This window comes from Trifolium pratense, linkage group LG2 (genome assembly GCF_020283565.1).
Source record: "Trifolium pratense cultivar HEN17-A07 linkage group LG2, ARS_RC_1.1, whole genome shotgun sequence".
In the NCBI taxonomy this organism is placed as follows: Eukaryota; Viridiplantae; Streptophyta; class Magnoliopsida; order Fabales; family Fabaceae; genus Trifolium; species Trifolium pratense.
The window spans coordinates 51200572-51221492 of record NC_060060.1 but is presented as its reverse complement, the minus strand read 5'-3'; the positions used below and the strand labels follow the sequence as shown (position 1 = coordinate 51221492).

Genomic DNA, 20921 nt, shown 5'->3' with positions numbered 1-20921 from the left:
TAACTTTGGTTCTACCGGCAGGTCGCGGTTAGGGTCAAGTTTCTCTTTTACCTGTTTTCAAGACGATCCTAAACAGTCGCTTATCAATTGGTATCAGAGCTTCGGCTCTTGAAATCAGGTTTGATCTATCATTTTTTTTATCTTGTTAAAAAAAAAAAAAAGAGTTGAAAAAAAATATATGGAGGAAGAAAAGCATGTCTCCATGAAACATTTGGAGAAGTTATTATTTCAAGAATTTCAAAAGCTTCATGAAAAGTTTGATCGCATAGAGAGGAATTATAGAAAAAATTATAAAAAAAGAAACGGAGAAAAGGAGATAGAAAATAGAAGAATGAAAAGTGAGGGACAAACGAAAAAATATATTGCAAATTTTGATGTATTTTGGGGTAACTTCCAAAATAAAGAGATTGGTAGAGAGAAAAGAAAACAAGAGAGCAAGGAGAAACTTGAAAGTGAAGTGAAGGGAGAAGAAATTATTGAAAAAGAAGTTGAGAACATTTTTGTGGCTATCGAAAATGTCACCATTCCTAAGAGTGAGAAAGAAAAAGAAGAGATTATCGAAAAAGAAATTGATAGCGTTTTTGTGGCTACCGAAAATGTCATCATTCCTTTTAATAATGTTTATTTTACTTCTTGTACTCTAGAATCTTTATCTCAAGGAGAAGTTAGCGAAGAAGATAGAAATCTTACTTTTGAGAGAAGTAAAGAAAAGGAAGTGTAACACCCTAACCCATACTACCCTTAAAAACGTAATTTTAAAAACTTTTCAACAAGTGTAAAGGCAGAGTGCCACGCGGTAATTACAACACATGCATACACACAGAGTATCATGAAATTTAACATGAAAAGCAACAGCGGATTCCAATCAAACCAAGCATGCATATATATACATAAGCCAAATTCATCCCTAAGGATGTCACTTATACAAGAACTAGCATATCAAAAGGTAACACCGATATACGATGAAAGCCAAGCGTAAACCCCGACTCGATGTTACATTACCAGAGCATTTACTATTTACAAACTCTAGTCAGAAGCTAGTACTAAGAGGAGTAATCTATACTAAGTCTCCTCACCAAAAGGTACTTCAACACCACGCTAGAACAGCAGTCTAAACGTCGGCACAATCCTCAGCCTGAATATCTGAACCCCCAAAGGTCCAGCAAATAACACAAGGCAGAGAGTTAGAAAACATAATCGCATATCATACGAGCATAAGAAAGACCTTACACTTTCGAACTACATCATACATATTCTAACTCACGTCAAAACATCGCACCAAACAGTTATCGATTAATAAAGTTTAGCACAGTTCAACCAGATAATGTCACATACCATTTATCAAATATATGCGCATTTACCCTAATGTATCTAATGCCAATCATTCTATGTCATGTCATCCCTAGACACGACTAATGCATGTGGTACCAATTGCCTTTTATCCCTCATGGATAAGTTAAACAGTTTTACATCTTGCCGGATTGTTCGGAACTTACCAAACCTTCATATCCCTCATGGATAAGTTAAACAGTTTTATATCCTGCTGGATAGCAGCTCTAGATCTTATGGATTCATCTAATCCGATCCTCGGCTTCCTTATGGACTCAAAAATCCATTTAAATCTATTGGAACCCAAGTTTCCAATTCAACATATATATACATGAATGCATGTATGTTTACACATATCATCAATATGATATTTCTAGCTCGAAGCTACTCTTTTATGAATGCAGGAACACAATCCTAACACATTCACTTAACATTGCAAATTAATGCCAAAACATAACATTGCTCACTTAAAGCCACAACTTATTGCATACACGTTTATCATTCATATAATGATTAACAATAAGCATTAACAGTATCAACATGTATCAACAATCATGTAAGGATACTCTTAAACCATGTTACAAGTGCCTAATCACACTTATAAACAAAAACAAAAGTTGCAGGTTCAGTACTGTTCGCTAAGCGAATCCATAGCGAACAGGTAGCGAACTCATTCGCTAAGCGAATCTCAGTTCGCTGTAGCGAACTACATCAGAGGATTACAGGTACATGGCGAACAGGTAGCGAGCTTGTAGCGAGCTTATTCGCTGTAGCGAGCTACTGTTCGCTAAGCGAACTACACCAGAAAGAAAATCTGTTCTTGAGTTATCTAAGGCGGTTTAACACCAAATCAACTCAAAAATTCATCCAAACATGTTATAAATTCATATAAACAGCCATTCCAAACATATATGGTATCAAGGAACATTAATCATCCCTTCCAAACATCCAAATACCTCTAATAATCAAAATCATGGCAATTACTTGAGTTTTAAGTAACTTTCTCAAACTTTCCAAAAATGATCCAAACACATACATATTTGTCATGAAATCAAGCTAGTGATTAACACATACAAAGTGATGATGAAAAACATCATACTCACATACAAAATCTTAATCAAAATCTAAAAGAAATTGAGTGGGAGAGTTCGGGAACGGAGACATAGACAATCTCCCCCCTCCTTGTCACTCAAGAATCATGAATTCTAATCTCTTACCTTAAGCAAAGATGATGATTCAAGCCTTCTCTCTTGATCCAAACCCTAGCTCTTGCTCTATCTTGCTTCTACTCACTCAAACTCAAGAAATGAATTTATGATACTATTCATAAGTTGGACTTGCTACTTATACCACTTCTCATGTGTCATGAACCAAGCCCAAATGGCTTAGGCCCATGCCTCTCACGCCCCTTTAAGCCCAAAACAAGGTTCTCGCGCCTAATAACTTACGATCGGCTAAATAATTATTCGCCGCTCACTAAAATAATAAAAGCCAATTAATAAATAAAATAACATTTAATAAAATATACGAATACGAAAAACGGGTCGTTACAATCCTACCCCCCTTAAAAGAATTTCGCCCTCGAAATTATCTAGAAACAGATCGGGATAAGAATCTCTCATCTTGCTTTCCAACTCCCACGTCGCATTCTCACCAGCCGGTCCTCCCCACACGACTTTCACGGATGCAATCTCTTTGTTTCTCAACCTCTTCACTTCTCTACCTTCGATTCTCAAAGGCACAGTCTCAATGGTCAAGTCGTCCCTCACTTGAACATCGTCCGATTCAATCACGTGTGTCGGATCAGACACATACTTGCGCAACTGTGATACATGAAAAACATCGTGCAAATTCGCCAATGATGGCGGTAATGCAATCCTATACGCAACTTTCCCAACTCGCTTCAAAATCTCAAACGGCCCAATAAACCTCGATGTCAACTTCCTTGACTTCAACGCACGTCCTACTCCAGTAGTCGATTTAACTCGTAGGAATACATGATCCCCTTCTTGGAATTCAATGTCCTTCCTCCTCTTATCATGATAACTCTTCTGTCGACTCTGAGATGCTTTCATCTTCTCACGAATCATCCGAATCTTCTCTGTTGTTTCTTGTACAATCTCTGGTCCAAGAATTGCACCTTCTCCAGTTTCATACCAACACAGAGGTGTTCTACACCTTCTCCCATACAAAGCCTCAAACGGTGCCATTCCAATACTAGAATGGTAACTGTTGTTGTATGTAAACTCTACCAACGGCAAACAAGAATCCCAATTCACGTTTTGCTCCAAAACACAAGCTCTCAACAAATCCTCTAAGGATTGTATCGTCCTCTCCGACTGACCATCTGTCTGAGGATGATAAGCTGAACTCAACCTCAACTTCGTTCCTAAAGCTTCTTGCAAGCTTTCCCAAAATCTAGAAGTAAATCTCGGATCTCTATCCGAAATAATACTTGTTGGAATACCATGTAGCCTCACAATCTGCTCCACATAAATCTCGGCCAACTTAGGCACCAAAGTACCTTTCCTAATAGCAATGAAGTGAGCACACTTCGTCAGACGATCTACCACTACCCAAATCACCTCGTTACTTTTCTTGGTCTTCGGTAAACCTCCCACAAAATCCATTGCAATGCTATCCCATTTCCATTCGGGTATAAACATTGGTTGCAACAAACCAAACGGCTTCTGATGCTCAATCTTCGATTTCTGACAAGTCAAGCATGAATAAACAAATTCAGAAATTTGCCTCTTCATTCCCGGCCACCAAAACAACTTCTTCAAATCCTGATACATCTTGGTTACTCCAGGATGAATACTCAAACCACTTCTGTGACCTTCTTCCATGATCATTCTCTTCAATTCGGGTACATCCGGTACACAAACTCTTCCGTGAAATCTCATGACTCCACTCTCGTCAATCTTGATATTGGTCTCCTTGCCTTCATTGATGAGTACCATCTTCTCCATCAATTTCTTATCCGATTTCTGACGTTCTTTAATATCTTCTAGAAAAGGATTCGTCAGTCTTAACATTCCAAGCTTCACACTTGAAGAAGTAACCTCGCACACAAGACTCAAGTCTCGGAATTCTTCAATCAACTCTAACTCTCTCACCATCAATGATGACATATGCAAAGTTTTCCTACTTAATGCATCGGCCACTACATTGGCTTTTCCGGGGTGATAACTCAATTCAAAATCGTAGTCCTTTAAGAATTCGAGCCATCTACGTTGCCTCATATTCAACTCCTTCTGGTCGAATAAGTACTTCAAACTCTTGTGATCACTAAACACTTCAAACCTCGATCCATACAAGTAGTGTCTCCACACTTTCAAAGCAAACACCACTGCGGCTAACTCCAAATCATGCGTCGGATAGTTCCTCTCGTGAACCTTCAGTTGCCTTGAAGCATATGCTACCACGTTACCCCCTTGCATAAGCACTCCACCAAGTCCTAACTTCGAAGCATCGCAATACACGACGAACGACTCTTTGGCATCAGGTAAAATCAACACGGGTGCAGTAGTCAATCTTCTCTTGAGCTCTTGGAAACTCTTCTCACAAATACCATCCCAAACAAACGCTTGATCTTTCCTCGTCAACTTGGTTAACGGTAAAGCCAACTTCGAAAAACCTTCGATGAATCTTCTATAATAACCGGCTAAACCAAGGAAACTTCTAATCTCTGAAACAGATTCCGGCGTTCCCCACTGTGACACAGCGTCAACCTTCGCAGGATCTACCGCGATTCCTCCACTTGAAATTATATGCCCTAGGAAACTCACCTCTTTCATCCAAAATTCACACTTAGACAACTTGGCATACAACTTCTTCTCCTTCAAGACTTGCAAAACAATCCTCAAGTGTTCCTCGTGCTCTTCCTCGGATTTTGAGTAAATCAAAATGTCGTCGATGAACACCACCACGAATCTATCCAAAAATGAATGGAAAATTCGGTTCATATACTCCATGAAAACTCCAGGTGCATTGGTCACACCAAACGGCATAACTGAATACTCGTAGTGCCCATACCTCGTCCTAAATGCAGTCTTAGGTATGTCTTCCGTCTTTACTCTAATCTGATGGTATCCAGATCTCAAATCGATCTTACTAAACACACAAGCTCCAACTAGTTGATCCATCAAATCATCTATCCTCGGGAGTGGATATTTATTCTTGATCGTCACTTTGTTCAACTGACGATAGTCTATACATAATCTCATGCTTCCATCCTTCTTCTTCACAAGCAATACCGGCGCTCCCCATGGCGAAACACTCGGTCGAACAAACCTCTTCTCAAGCAGCTCTTCAAGTTGCTTCTTCAACTCATTCAACTCTGATGCTGACATTCGATACGGCGCCATCGATATCGGACTAGTTCCAGGTACTAGGTCGATAGAAAACTCTACCTCTCGCTTCGGAGGCACGTCAGATATATCATCCGGAAACACATCTGGGAATTCACAAACGATCGGTAACTCTTCTATCTTAACTCCTCCTTCGAGTTTCAATGATGCAAACATCATGAACATCTCGGCATGTTCTTTCAACGCTTCCGATACTTCCTTCCCGCTCATCAAATGCAAGTTCTCCTCCGGCTTCGGAAAAACAACGGCCTTCTCACGACAGTTGATATGAATCCGGTTGAAGATTAACCAATTCATACCAAAAATTACATCCATACCACTAAGTGGAATACACACTAAATCCATACCAAAGTGCCTATCAAAAATGGTTACGGGGCAGTTACGACATACTTGTCGGGTAATCACTGAACCATTAGCAGGAGTTTCTATTTCCATCCTACCCGTCATATCCGTTAAAGGAATACTAAGACGCTTCGCACAATCCAAAGAAATAAAAGAATGCGTCGCTCCCGTATCTATAATCGCAATTAAAGGAGTGTTATAGATGAAACACGTACCTCTAATGAGATTGTCCTCAAGGCTAGCATCCTCTCCACTCAAAGCAAACACCTTGCCCATCACCTTCTTGGGCTTCTTGCAGATTATACTCTTGTGGCCCTCCTCACCACAGTTGAAACAAAACACTCTTGTCCTACACACTTCAGTTTTGTGGCCTAACTTCCCACAATTTAAACACTTGTCCAATTTCTTCTGGCAATCATACGACATATGACCCCGCTCTCCACATTTGTAACAATTCCCATTCACCGGCTTCTTACCACCACTTGTATTACCCCTACCGCGGTTGTCATAAGGTTTTCCGCGCTCCTGTCCTTTCCCTTTTCGGTCATTCACAGCTTTGTAGTAATTCACCTTAGCTCTACCATCTTCATCACAAATCCTACTTTTGTTCACAAGGGTCGCAAAATCCCTTATCTGCGAAAATCCAATCATATGCTTGATGTCTGGACGTAGACCACTCTCAAACTTCACGCACTTGTCGTTCTCCGCTTCCATAGTGTTGTAATGCGGGCTAAACGCACACAAAGTCTCAAACTTGACGGCATAGTCAGCTACCGTCATATTTCCCTGTTTCAGTTCCATGAATTCCACCACTTTCTTGTTCTTCACATCCACAGGAAAATACTTAACCAAAAATTCTCTTTTAAACATTGCCCATGGTATAGCCATACCACCGGGTCCTAGCCTCAACTTGGCATTCTTCCACCACACATTCGCTTCCTCACGCAACACATATGTTCCAAGGGTTGTCTTCCCTTCCTCGGAACAATCCATTGCTTCAAAAATTATTTCAAGTTCCTCCAGCCACTTGTGAGCTCCATCCGGGTTGTAACCTCCGGTAAATGTTGGCGGTTTCTGCTTCATGAACCTTTCCAACCTCATCTCTACCTCTCTTCCAGGTTGATGATCTCTAACCACAATGTTGGTAAGTGCGGCCAAAGCTTCCGCAATCTGAGCATTCGTCCTCGCAGCAGCCATGATTCCTGAACGAATCACAACTAGACGTTAGAAAGTACTAACAGTGTTCCCTACACATGCTCATACGGGGAAAAGAAAAGTCCTAATTGGTTCACACGAACCGACCTGCTCTGATACCACTATTGTAACACCCTAACCCATACTACCCTTAAAAACGTAATTTTAAAAACTTTTCAACAAGTGTAAAGGCAGAGTGCCACGCGGTAATTACAACACATGCATACACACAGAGTATCATGAAATTTAACATGAAAAGCAACAGCGGATTCCAATCAAACCAAGCATGCATATATATACATAAGCCAAATTCATCCCTAAGGATGTCACTTATACAAGAACTAGCATATCAAAAGGTAACACCGATATACGATGAAAGCCAAGCGTAAACCCCGACTCGATGTTACATTACCAGAGCATTTACTATTTACAAACTCTAGTCAGAAGCTAGTACTAAGAGGAGTAATCTATACTAAGTCTCCTCACCAAAAGGTACTTCAACACCACGCTAGAACAGCAGTCTAAACGTCGGCACAATCCTCAGCCTGAATATCTGAACCCCCAAAGGTCCAGCAAATAACACAAGGCAGAGAGTTAGAAAACATAATCGCATATCATACGAGCATAAGAAAGACCTTACACTTTCGAACTACATCATACATATTCTAACTCACGTCAAAACATCGCACCAAACAGTTATCGATTAATAAAGTTTAGCACAGTTCAACCAGATAATGTCACATACCATTTATCAAATATATGCGCATTTACCCTAATGTATCTAATGCCAATCATTCTATGTCATGTCATCCCTAGACACGACTAATGCATGTGGTACCAATTGCCTTTTATCCCTCATGGATAAGTTAAACAGTTTTACATCTTGCCGGATTGTTCGGAACTTACCAAACCTTCATATCCCTCATGGATAAGTTAAACAGTTTTATATCCTGCTGGATAGCAGCTCTAGATCTTATGGATTCATCTAATCCGATCCTCGGCTTCCTTATGGACTCAAAAATCCATTTAAATCTATTGGAACCCAAGTTTCCAATTCAACATATATATACATGAATGCATGTATGTTTACACATATCATCAATATGATATTTCTAGCTCGAAGCTACTCTTTTATGAATGCGGGAACACAATCCTAACACATTCACTTAACATTGCAAATTAATGCCAAAACATAACATTGCTCACTTAAAGCCACAACTTATTGCATACACGTTTATCATTCATATAACGATTAACAATAAGCATTAACAGTATCAACATGTATCAACAATCATGTAAGGATACTCTTAAACCATGTTACAAGTGCCTAATCACACTTATAAACAAAAACAAAAGTTGCAGGTTCAGTACTGTTCGCTAAGCGAATCCATAGCGAACAGGTAGCGAACTCATTCGCTAAGCGAATCTCAGTTCGCTGTAGCGAACTACATCAGAGGATTACAGGTACATGGCGAACAGGTAGCGAGCTTGTAGCGAGCTTATTCGCTGTAGCGAGCTACTGTTCGCTAAGCGAACTACACCAGAAAGAAAATCTGTTCTTGAGTTATCTAAGGCGGTTTAACACCAAATCAACTCAAAAATTCATCCAAACATGTTATAAATTCATATAAACAGCCATTCCAAACATATATGGTATCAAGGAACATTAATCATCCCTTCCAAACATCCAAATACCTCTAATAATCAAAATCATGGCAATTACTTGAGTTTTAAGTAACTTTCTCAAACTTTCCAAAAATGATCCAAACACATACATATTTGTCATGAAATCAAGCTAGTGATTAACACATACAAAGTGATGATGAAAAACATCATACTCACATACAAAATCTTAATCAAAATCTAAAAGAAATTGAGTGGGAGAGTTCGGGAACGGAGACATAGACAATCTCCCCCCTCCTTGTCACTCAAGAATCATGAATTCTAATCTCTTACCTTAAGCAAAGATGATGATTCAAGCCTTCTCTCTTGATCCAAACCCTAGCTCTTGCTCTATCTTGCTTCTACTCACTCAAACTCAAGAAATGAATTTATGATACTATTCATAAGTTGGACTTGCTACTTATACCACTTCTCATGTGTCATGAACCAAGCCCAAATGGCTTAGGCCCATGCCTCTCACGCCCCTTTAAGCCCAAAACAAGGTTCTCGCGCCTAATAACTTACGATCGGCTAAATAATTATTCGCCGCTCACTAAAATAATAAAAGCCAATTAATAAATAAAATAACATTTAATAAAATATACGAATACGAAAAACGGGTCGTTACAGGAAGTAGAGAAGATGGAAAATTGTGAGAGAAAATATAATGATGTTATAGAAGTGGAGGAGAAAGAAAATATTGAGAGAAAAGAAGAAAAGAAAAATGAATGTGAAGCGAAGGAAATTTATGAGAGAAAAATAAATGAGGAGGTTGAAAAAGATGTCAACTTTGAGAAGATTGAAGAAGAAAAATTCAACTTGCAAAAAGAAAGGAAATATTCAAAAGAGAGAATTTTTGTTACTAATCTTTTAGTTATTTATGCAGGTTTGGATTTGAGGACAAATCCTCTTGAAGAGGGAGAGAATGATACGATCATGAGTTCCCTAAACATGTGAAAGGAAACTTATAAAAAATGCATAAAAAATATTTGGATGAAGATGCTTGAGCCCAACTTGAAGCCCAATTCATATGATAAGAAGCATCCTTGGGCTGAATTGTGGTCTAATAATATTGGACTAAATAAAAAAAACAATTAAGTCCAATTTTCTTTATTTTTATTGTAATTTTCATTTTTGGTATTAGGAGAGTTTTTAGATGACCTTTAGTTGCTCCCTAGGCTCTCTAGATGCTTCCTAGTGGTGCACTAAGTCATTATAGTGGCTAGTGGGAATTTATAAGCATGTTAGTGGGAATTTTCTAAGTCCTATGGTGAATGTATGGTAGTGGACAATAAATCCTACTATGTAAGGATATGCTATAAATAGGACTATCATGTACTTTTCAAACAACTTGGAATATAATCTAATTTGAGAGTTTCTCTTGTGAGAACTTTTTCTTTGTTCTTGTGATAAGAACATTGTTCTTGAGATAAGAACTTTATAGTGTTGGTTCTACCGGCAGGTCGCGGTTAGGGTCGCACTTTCTTTGATAACTTTGGTTCTACCGGCAGGTCGCGGTTAGGGTCAAGTTCCTCTTTTCCTTGATAACTTTGGTTCTACCGGCAGGTCGCGGTTAGGGTCAAGTTCCTCTTTTACCTGTTTTCAAGACGATCCTAAACAGTCGCTTATCACAACCCCTTGATCAAGGCAATTTCACAAGCATGCATGCGCCACTAAACCAATTACTATTTCATGTGAGGCCCCAAAAAACTTGAGGTACCGGGTTGTGGGCATGCTTGCCCTGCCTCAGGGCCGACCCTGATCAGGTTATTCAATTGTCGCATTTCTTCATGAATCTTTGGTGAAATATCATTCGTTATAATAAGCATTTTCCAAGTGAGAATTATGATTATGATGAAGATGGTTTTTGATGTGGTTTTTCAAAGACAAGTAATAACAAGAAATAAATAAGCAGATGCAACAATCACTTATTTCCGCATATGCAACAATCACGACATGTATAGTTAAGAGAATTCAATAAGCAATTGCAACATTTGGATAACAATCAGCGACTTTGACAAACTCAAGAATTTCAATTACTGACATCAACACATTTGGCAAACACATTTGCAACACTTTCAACTCAGAAAAGATCATCTACATCAACATCTGACAAATCCTTATGAGAAAAAGCAATCTTAAAAAGCAATCATTATGATCTAAATTGTAATAAATATATATTTCTAAATCATATTTTTATAAAACCGTTGAATTTCAATAGTCCGCATACATAACTACATTTTTTGAATTTTTATAGAAATTTGTGGAGTTGATCTACTCGATGAGATATTTGAATTCAACGGTTGGATTGAAGAAATATAATGTCGATATCGAGTTATTAAGCGGAGTAAGTCAATGGAAGAGGAGAGATCCATTGACTCAAGAGTATTTCTCCATTGACTTAACTCGGTTAATAACTCGATATCGGCATTATATTTTTTCAATCCAACCGTTGAATTCAAAGATTTCATTGAGTAGATCAACTCCACAAATTTTTATAAAAGGTTAGAAGGTATCCCATTAGCTATAGTACTGTATTTGACAACATTGAAACTGATTTTTGTTAAAAAATACGAAACATGTTATAGAGTGTTCAACTTTTGAAATTAGTCTTTGTCTTTATAAAATATTTTTTTAATTTATCTTTTATAGGGATGAGTTAAGTTTTAGTACTCCTCAAAATATTTAGGTTTCTTTAATATATAATACATTTAGATATTTAAAGATGATTATATTCGCATATGTAAATTCTTGAAAATAAAAGTATGAGTTTTTAGTACAAACAAGTGAGTTACGAGGGAATGTGAGAATGGGATTTCTACCATTGAGTGGCAACCATGGTAAGGTGAAAACAAATGGGCATCAATTTTGACTTCTATTATAGAGCACTATAATTAACCAAAAATATGAAGAGTTAAATTAGAGTTAACGCGCGGAATGACTCTAACAAAAAAAAAAAAAAAAAGAGCTAACGGAATGACACAAAAATATATCAAAATGTATTGTTAGATATCTCTTGAGGGAGTAATGGAGTATGAAAACCACATCTCTCAGGAGAGGGGATGTATTATGTATATAATTTACTTAATATTTATTTAAGCATAAGAGGAGATGAGAGTGCAGGTACCGTTTGACAATTGACATGACTTGTTTTTAAATTAATATAAAGTAGAATTTCATGTCACAATACAAAGTGATTAATATTAACCCTACTTAGCACAAGTCTTCTTTTAATGAGATAATTTTTTATTACATACCGCAACTTCACTAAAATACAAGTTTGACTAACAAATATTTGACATTTTAAGGATGAAATTGTTTTTCTGTTCTTCAATTTTCATAAACTCAATTGCCAAGGCATGTATTAAAATTAGCATGAGAAAGGCTTTTTTTTTCTTTCTAAATTAGCATGCCATGAACAAATATAATGAAATAATGACAACATATATATGATCCTATTAGTAGATCAAAATCAAACCCTTTTATTCATTTCATTATTTTCAAATTAATAAAAAATAAAATTTCAAGTCACAATACAAATTGTTAAATATAAAATAACTAATTTACTAACATTTGACATTTTAAGGATCAAATTGTTTTTCTTTTCTTCGATTTTCATAAACTTAATTGCCAAGGCATGTGACAGTAGGATTGCACGAAGAGCTTGATCCATGTGCATTATTACACGATGAAGACGGTTTCTCTCCATTAAGACCAGATATGTTGATCTCTTCAAGTACAATGTTAGTGCAACCAATACTGCAACAATTCAATTGAATTGCCATTTTATCTTTTGTGGTTCCCCGAAAGTCGCGGAAAGTAACATCACTGATTTTCACTCCTTTACCTACAGCTTGTAAAGCGTTGTATTGTTGATCAATTATCACAGGGTTCTTCACATCAACAAGTGTAATATTTTTATAAGTTATCTTTCTTACATATCCAGATCCTCCCTAATTCAAACAACACAAACAAAACATTAGTACATAATTGATTTAATTAATTATTGAATTAAATATAATCAATTATTACCTCCCATGTCTTAATTCTGGCACCATTTGTTGTTCGAGTGAAGATGATGTTTGAAACGTATACCTCCTCTACTGTAGCATATTCTCCATTTTTCCCAAGGCTTCCGACACTATATATTCACAAACACATCCAAGAAAGGTTAGAGTTTCATCAATGTTAATGAAGTAATAACAAAATGCAAAAATTAAAAACATAACAATATTTTAATTGAACAACTGACCTAATGCCATGACCAGGCCCACATTTAACATTAGTAATGTTGATGAACTTAGAACCACTATTAATAGCAACACAATCGTCACCTATTATAAACAATAAATAAGAAAAATAATAAGATGCAAATATAGAATGAAAGAGAGATGAAAAATGTCTAATTAATTATAATTGACTAAACATTAACTCTATGATTAACTTTAACATAAATATATAATGATAGAAAACAATATAGAATTCAACCGCTTGAGATAATTGAATGCTCAATGAAGACTTTAGTTGATGATGAAATATCAACTCCATCGGTGTTGGGACTAGTTTCTGGTGCAATTAAATTAACATTAGAAATTAAAACGCCATCACATCCGGTTACGCTTATATGATTTTTCGGACTATTGAGGTGTGTCATTGGGCCATGTTTTAGATTATTACATCCAAGAAAACGAACAGCCTGCACATACATGTTATATATATCAAATAACTAATTACTTATACACTTTAAATACAAGACTCAAAGTGTGTAATTTACTATATAGTTTAAGTACATGGAATGAAATAACCTTACCGTTGGCCTATCATTTGCACTCTTGTCCCACCAAGAAGCACCTTGGGCATTAAGAGTTCCACCTCCATTCACAACAAGCCCACTTATTTGATTGAATGTGATCCATGAATCATGATCATTACCGTCTGGTTTCCAATTTTCACGACTTGCTGGAGCAGTGACATTTCCCCCAATCTGCCAAATAAAATACATAATATCATAATAATTCAGTTCGTAATGACATCGCATTATATGTGTATTTGATCCACTTTTTTCAATTTAAGGGTGAAAATATAATCACTAGACTACTTGGCCAAAAAATAACTATTAAATGAAAATTAATTAATTATTTGTTATAGGATAAATTGCATGAGGGAAAATTTCAGTTTGACAAATTAAAATAGATTAAATAAAGGTATATATATATATATATATAGATTGAAAGTGAGACATTCCCCATGCAGCATGCATACATGTGTGTTTGATTCATTTATTCATAATAACATACCATAACATTCATTGTTGCGGATTTGCAAGGACCTTGGAACGTAAGAGGTTGTGTCATGAATATTTTGTTTGTGGGTACGATGAGTGTTGGGGTACCATTAGTTGAACTGCAAGCATCTTTCCATGCTTTTAAAAAAGCCTTTTTTATATAAGGATGAAAAATTTATTAGATTTGAGAAAAAGTTGACTCATAGATAAAAATATAATTGCATGAAAACAAAATGAAATAATAAGAAAAAAAAATACTATACATTTGAATCATCAGTATGGCCATCACCCTTGGCACCATACTTAAGAATATTGAAAGCATTTGGAATATTAGACTTTCCTACTTTAGCGCATAAGATAGGTGAAGCAATGAATAACACTAGAAGAAGAGAAAACAAAACTTTCATCTTTGAAAAATTAATATTAATATTATCAAAAGTAGTGGTAAAAACAAGTGCTAAGCTAGAACAATGGTGTGTAAGAATTAGAGAAAGGAAGACTATTTATATATTGAAGGAGCATCACTTATGAAGGAAAACTGTATAATTAGTAATTATAATTATGGTATTGATTTCTATTTCTAAATGAATTAACACAATCAAGAAATCGGTTATTGTCACACTGGCAAATTTTTATTTTTTACACAAATTTAGTCAATAATATTTTAATCATATTATGTCGAATATTTATTATGTATCAATTGTTTCTTTTTATGAATACTCCATACATTTAAGCTCCTAATTTTAAAGGAAAAAACGAATTAAGAAAGTGAGAATTATGATTATGATTAAGATGGTTTATTGTCACACATTGGCAAATTTAAGCTCCTAATGTTAACGTAAAAACGAATTAAGAAAGTGAGAATTATGATTATGATTAAGATCGTTTATTGTCACACATTGGCAAATTTTAGTCAATAATATTATAATCATATTTATGTCCAAAAAAATTTCGACAATAATTTATGTCCAATATTTATTATGTATCAATTGTTTCTTTTTATGAATACTCATACATTTAAGCTCCTAATGTTAACGGAAAAAACGAAATTAGTAAATATAAACGGCAAAAAAAAATACAAACCATAATAATACTCTCAATTAGTCTGTATAGTGACACGTTTGCAAGCGAGTATGTCATCGTAGTAAAAATAGGAGTATTGAATCCAATGATACTTGTGAGATTAAAGGTATGTAGCACTAAAATTATAAGCATGGTCATCGCAACCATAAGCAACCATAAAGCGGTTCAAACCCTAACTTTAGACTCCAAAATATATAAATTCTTTTCAAAGGATTTTAGGTAAAAAAATAACTATTATCGATGGAAAATGCTTAATAGTTAATACAGCGAATGCTCCAATGAGTCCAATCACGAATGTTTCGCGGACCAGTAAACCATAGACAAAACATGCACCGCTTGCATTATTCTATATTTAATTAATTCAACTTTAATTCTTTCTTTATGCTTATGAAGTTATTATAATGAGTTTCCAATATTTGTAAAAAAAAAATAATGAGTTTCCAATATTTGCATCAAGTAACACTTAGTTCAACTAGCTTAACCAGTTGAGATACTCATCTCACCCTATACATGATTATTTTAATGGCTTAAATGCATTTTTGCCCCCTGTTTTGATTAAATCAGAATTTTACCCTCCTGTTTTAAAATGCGGACTTTTACCCCCATATTTTATAATTTTTTGGATTTTGGCCCCCCTAAAATTCTGCTTTCGAGTCACAACTTCAAAGTTTTGCACATCTTTTTCTGTAACTCCGAATTTAGTGGAGTTTGATTTTGTGGAAAACTAACTCGATTTCGGTCATTTCGGTACCAGTTTGGTGAATTATGGATCGAAATGGAATTCTGTGCGAAGGTTTGAAGTTGTGACTCGAAAGCAGATTTTGTGCAGAATATTTGGGGGACATATCTTCACTAAAACGGTAATTAATCTCTCTTTGTAACTCCAAATTTAGTGGGGTTTGATCTTGTGGAAAGACAACTCGATTATTGTCATTTAGGTATCCATTTGGTGAATTATTGATCCAAATTGAGTTGTGTGAGAAACTTTGAAGTTGTGACTCGAAAGCAAATTTTGTGCAGAATTTTGGGGGACATACCTTCACTAAAACGGTAATTAATCTCTTTTTGTAACTCGAAATTTAGTGAGGTTTGATTCTGTGGAAATATAACTCGATTGCGGTCATTTCGATATCCGTTTGGTTAATTATTGATCCAAATTGAGTTGTGTGTGAAGCTTTGAAGTTGTGACTTGAAAGCAGAATTTTAGGGGGGGCAAAATCCAAAAAATTATAAAACAGGGGGGTAAAAGTCCGCGTTTTAAAACAGGGGGGTAAAAATCCGCGTTTTAAAACAGGGGGGGTAAAATTCCGATTTAATCAAAACAGGGGGACAAAACTGCATTTAAGCCTATTTTAATTGAATACTCTTATAAATTTAAATATATTTCATGTATACCCTTCTTTAATTACTCTTAGTAACTTATTTTTATTATTCTCTCATAATAAATAAGGACATAAGTGAAATTAAATATTGATCAAAAAAATTTATAAAAAGAATAAAAAAAAATTCACTTTTTTTTTTCGGTAACAAAATTTTTTTACTTTTGTTTCTTATAAAAAATACCGGAGGAATATTTATTACCTGAAATTAAGTTAATTTTTTTTACTACAAGTGTAATTTTGCCTAAGTTAGCTAATTTTTTTTATTATCTACAAGAAAGAAATATTAAACCGAAAGAAATATAATTCAGTTTACCAAGTAGTAGCAAGTATTAGCTATATACAAGAAATATAAAAAACTATATTCAAGAAAGATTTTTTTTTTTAGAAAATAAGAAAGAAATATTAAAAAACCGTATTTGTGAAAATTTAGTGAGAATTCATTCGCGACAAATATCAACTAGTATAACGACCCGTGCCAAGCACGGGGTACATTGTTGTGGATTTTCAAGGACCTTGGAACTTAAAAGGTTGCGTCATGAATATTTTGCCCTCGGGTACTCAGGGGCGTCTCCGGGTTTTAGGAGGCCCAATGCAAAATATAAAAGTGGCCCATTAACATAAAAAATTTAATTTTTTTAAAAAAAAAAAAAACTGTCAATTTAAATCGCGTATAATATAAAAAAAATCATTTTTATTCTTGTAAACATATAGATTATCAATATTAAACCAATTGCATCAAATCAAATGGGATAAGAAATACAAAATAATTATCTTTGTATATAACGTCAAAAATGAACCTCATAATCTAAGTTTAAATTTTATGGAAATATTAAAATGGACTAAAACAATATTTACGAGTATAGATAATTAATCTATTGATACTCATATGATATTATATGAACATTAACAATATATAACTATTAGTTTATGGCCTAAAAATTAATCTATTAATAAATATCTGATATTTTACAGGTATAAATAATATATAAGTAATATTATAGGACCTCAAAATTTTGAGCTGAGGCCCTCAAAATTTTGAGGCCCGATGCCGTCGCACACCTTGCACATGTGTGCAAGCCGCCCCTGCGGGTACTATATAAAGTTTGAAAAATGTATTAGATTTGAGAAAAAATGTCTCATAGATAAAATTTAATTGCATGAAAACAAAATTAAACCATAACAAAAAAAAATATTATACATTTCAATCATCGGTCTGGCCGTCACTATAAAAAAAAAAGCGTTATTTACCCACGTTCAAAACCGTAGCTAAAAGTACATTTGATCTTGGCTAATGAAGTTTGCCACGGTAATTTTGAGGGTGGCCTATTGCGACGTTGCAAAATTTAGCCAAGGTTAAATTTGGTATTAGCGACGGCATTATAAAGCGTTGTAACAATTTTACAAACGATGGAAAAACAACACAAAGGTTACTAGTAAAATACATATTTAGCGGTCCCTGTGAGTTTAGCTCAGTTGGTAGAGACATCGCACTATATGTGTAGGAGTCCGGGTTCGAATCCGGGACACTCCACTTATTCATCTTTAAGGTGGATTTTCTAGTCACTAGACTATTTAACCAAAAAAATATACACATTTAGCTACGGTTATAACCGTGGCTAATTAATACATTAAACATAGCAATTCTTATAACCGTGGCTAACAATGTTTATTATTTTTTCTAAAAGCTGCTCTTCTCCCCTGCTTTTTTTTAAAAAAAATTGCAGTAAACCATACATATATCAATATAAAAAATACATATATCAATTCCCTAAACAAATACATATATCAATTAGCACAACTAGCTACTATAAGTTCCAGACTAATTAATCACTTAAACCATACATTACTTTATCAAACAGTTTCCAATTAGATGAGTAGATAATGAATTTCTGATTCAAAATTCATCACAGCTTGAATAAAAATAGTTAACAAGAGGAATACCTTCAAAAGAAAAAGGAGGCATATATGCAAATTGTATAACAAACATACTGTATTATTAAAACACAAGCATATGTGAAATTAACTATTAAGATAATTAAAACATCCTTATTTAGAAATCTGAGAATGATTAAGCAACTACATACAGTATTTTGAGTATCATAGCACAAACTTAAGAATATCGAAAGTATTTGGAGTATCATAGCACAAACTAGGTGAAGCATTAGACACTAGAAGAAGAGCAAACAATAATTTCATCTTTGAAATAAGAAAAATAATATTAGCAAAAGTGGTGATAAAAATAAGTGCTAAGCTAGAACGATGGTGTGTAGAATTAGAGAAAAGGAACTATTTATATATTGTAGGAGCATCACTTATGTTATGATGGAGAATTGTAATTAACAATGATGGTATTGATTTCTATGTCTAAATGAATTAACACAAAGAAATCCGTTTTTATCTCTCACAACAAATTTGCAAATTTTTTTTTTTGACAAAAAACAAACGATATTCATTCATTCAAATTGATAGAGTACATCGATGCAATACAAATTCAAATTCGCTAAAAACAAAAAGGATAAATCTGCGAACAAACTCACAGTATCCGTGTTAATAGCATAAAACGGCAAATTACATAAGCCTACGAATATGACTATATTGAAATGTCTGGAATGTCCATGCCTCCAGATCTGTAGCGTTGATGACACAAAAGTCGACATTGATTGGGTTTGCACTAGATCGAAAATAATCCTTCAACCTGAAAAAACAAACACCGCACAAAGACGGGAAACACAAATACACCGCACAAAGACGGGAAAACACAAATATACCGTACAAAGACGGAAAATCAAAACAAACAAATATGTGAAAATCACACTTATTTAAAACAAGAAGGAAAAAAACAATTTGGAGGGGTGATTCTAGGTCAAAACTGGCCTAGAATCACCCCTCTCTAAAGATTAAGAAAAAGTTGTGACGGCTAGGGTTAGAAGAGAGGATGAGAGGAAGAGGCAAAACGTAATTATTACAATTTTCTTAAACAGCATAAAATGGGCACAAATTTGCAAATTTAGGCAATAATATTTTTATCATATTTATCAAATATTTATTTGTATCGAAATGTTTCTTTTTAAGAATTATATACTCTCTAATTTCAACGGAAAAAACCAAAAATAGTATAATGTCAATGGCAGAGCTAGATTTGTTTCTTTGGGGGGGTCGTATTTACAAAAAAAAAATTGATAGAAGGTCATGTTTGCAATATAGTTATACAGATATATATTTTTTCACCATAATGTATCTTTCTGTTCTGGACTAGACTAATGCTAGTCCACCTAGACCCTCACAAAGTCCACATGGCTTGCCCAATCACCTCCATGTCAGCATGGCACAACCTCTCCACCAAGATAGGGTAAAATTACTACTCTACCCACTATCCAAGGGTGATATCTTGGCAGTCCCTCTTAATGGGCCTTGGCTAGTCCAGCCCACTAAGAGGACCTTTGGCCCAGAGCTGGGGGCTATAAATACTCTCCCTCTTAGGAGAGCAAGGTAGACACTATTCATTATTGCAATTACTCTCTCTCTCTAACTTCTCTCTAGTATCTCTTTTGCTCTCTACCCTTACTGACTTAGGCATCGGAGCACCTGCAGGTACAACCCCCCCCTCCGTGGATCATCTGCTCGGACTTGCTGCCTACCACCTGCTCAACGGACTTCCAGCTGGCCTTCTACCTGTTCTGATCAACAGTTAAGATCAGTGGCGCCGACTGTGGGGATCTGAGTTCTCCCCTTCTTTGTTTCGAGCAAGTAAACCAAAGAACAAAACCAATCAATCACTTTTTCATCATGGCCAGTGCATCTCATTTCAACAATGACGTTGAGGACGCTGCTCCTCCTTCTTCTCCCCGTCTGCCCCCTGTTCTCATCACTGACCTCCAGGCCCTCCCCGAGTCTGACCCTAGAGACGGGCAGGAAACTTCCTGGACTTCTGAGGACGGCGACCTGGTCGTCTTGACTGAGAAGCAGGCAGGGAAGCGCCCTCAGTCCGAGCAGGGCAGATCAGCAGAAACCGACTTGTCCGCTGCTTCAGTTACCAATGTTGAACTAGCAGCACTCATAGCTGCCCTGAAACAAACCACCGAAGCTCTCCAAGGCCAGAATCGCCGAATGGACGAGCAGAATCTGAGACTTGATCGCTTGGAAAGGAATCAGCGACTCTCAAGGAACAACTCTCCCCCGAGGAGAACTCCTACTTCTCAATCCCCTCCTCGTCAGGAAACTGTCAGACAACGACGACCTGCCCTTGAGAGGATTGAGCAGCCTAGCAAGAAA

General features: G+C 35.7%; 1 protein-coding gene across 1 annotated transcript; it reads right to left on the bottom strand.

Moving 5' to 3' along the window:
* Positions 1-12523: 12523 nt before the first annotated feature.
* Positions 12524-14591, bottom strand: LOC123904901 (probable polygalacturonase At3g15720). Its single transcript, XM_045954506.1, has 7 exons — positions 14448-14591; positions 14198-14335; positions 13711-13884; positions 13389-13596; positions 13153-13234; positions 12933-13041; positions 12524-12853 (listed from the first exon to the last, which is right to left on the bottom strand). Exons 1-7 carry the CDS (start codon positions 14589-14591, stop codon positions 12524-12526), a joined length of 1185 nt encoding a protein of 394 aa, XP_045810462.1.
* Positions 14592-20921: the final 6330 nt, after the last annotated feature.

What these genes read in the sequence shown, in the direction of transcription:
- LOC123904901 (XM_045954506.1), bottom strand. Translation starts at nt 14,591, where the DNA reads ATGAAAGTTTTGTTTTCTCTTCTTCTAGTGTTATTCATTGCTTCACCT. An exon ending in CCGCAACAATGAATGTTATG is followed by an intron (nt 13,885 to 14,197) that starts GTATGTTATTAT and finishes TTTATTTGGCAG; the next exon opens with ATTGGGGGAAATGTCACTGC. An exon ending in GGGCCTGGTCATGGCATTAG is followed by an intron (nt 13,042 to 13,152) that starts GTCAGTTGTTCA and finishes GTGAATATATAG; the next exon opens with TGTCGGAAGCCTTGGGAAAA.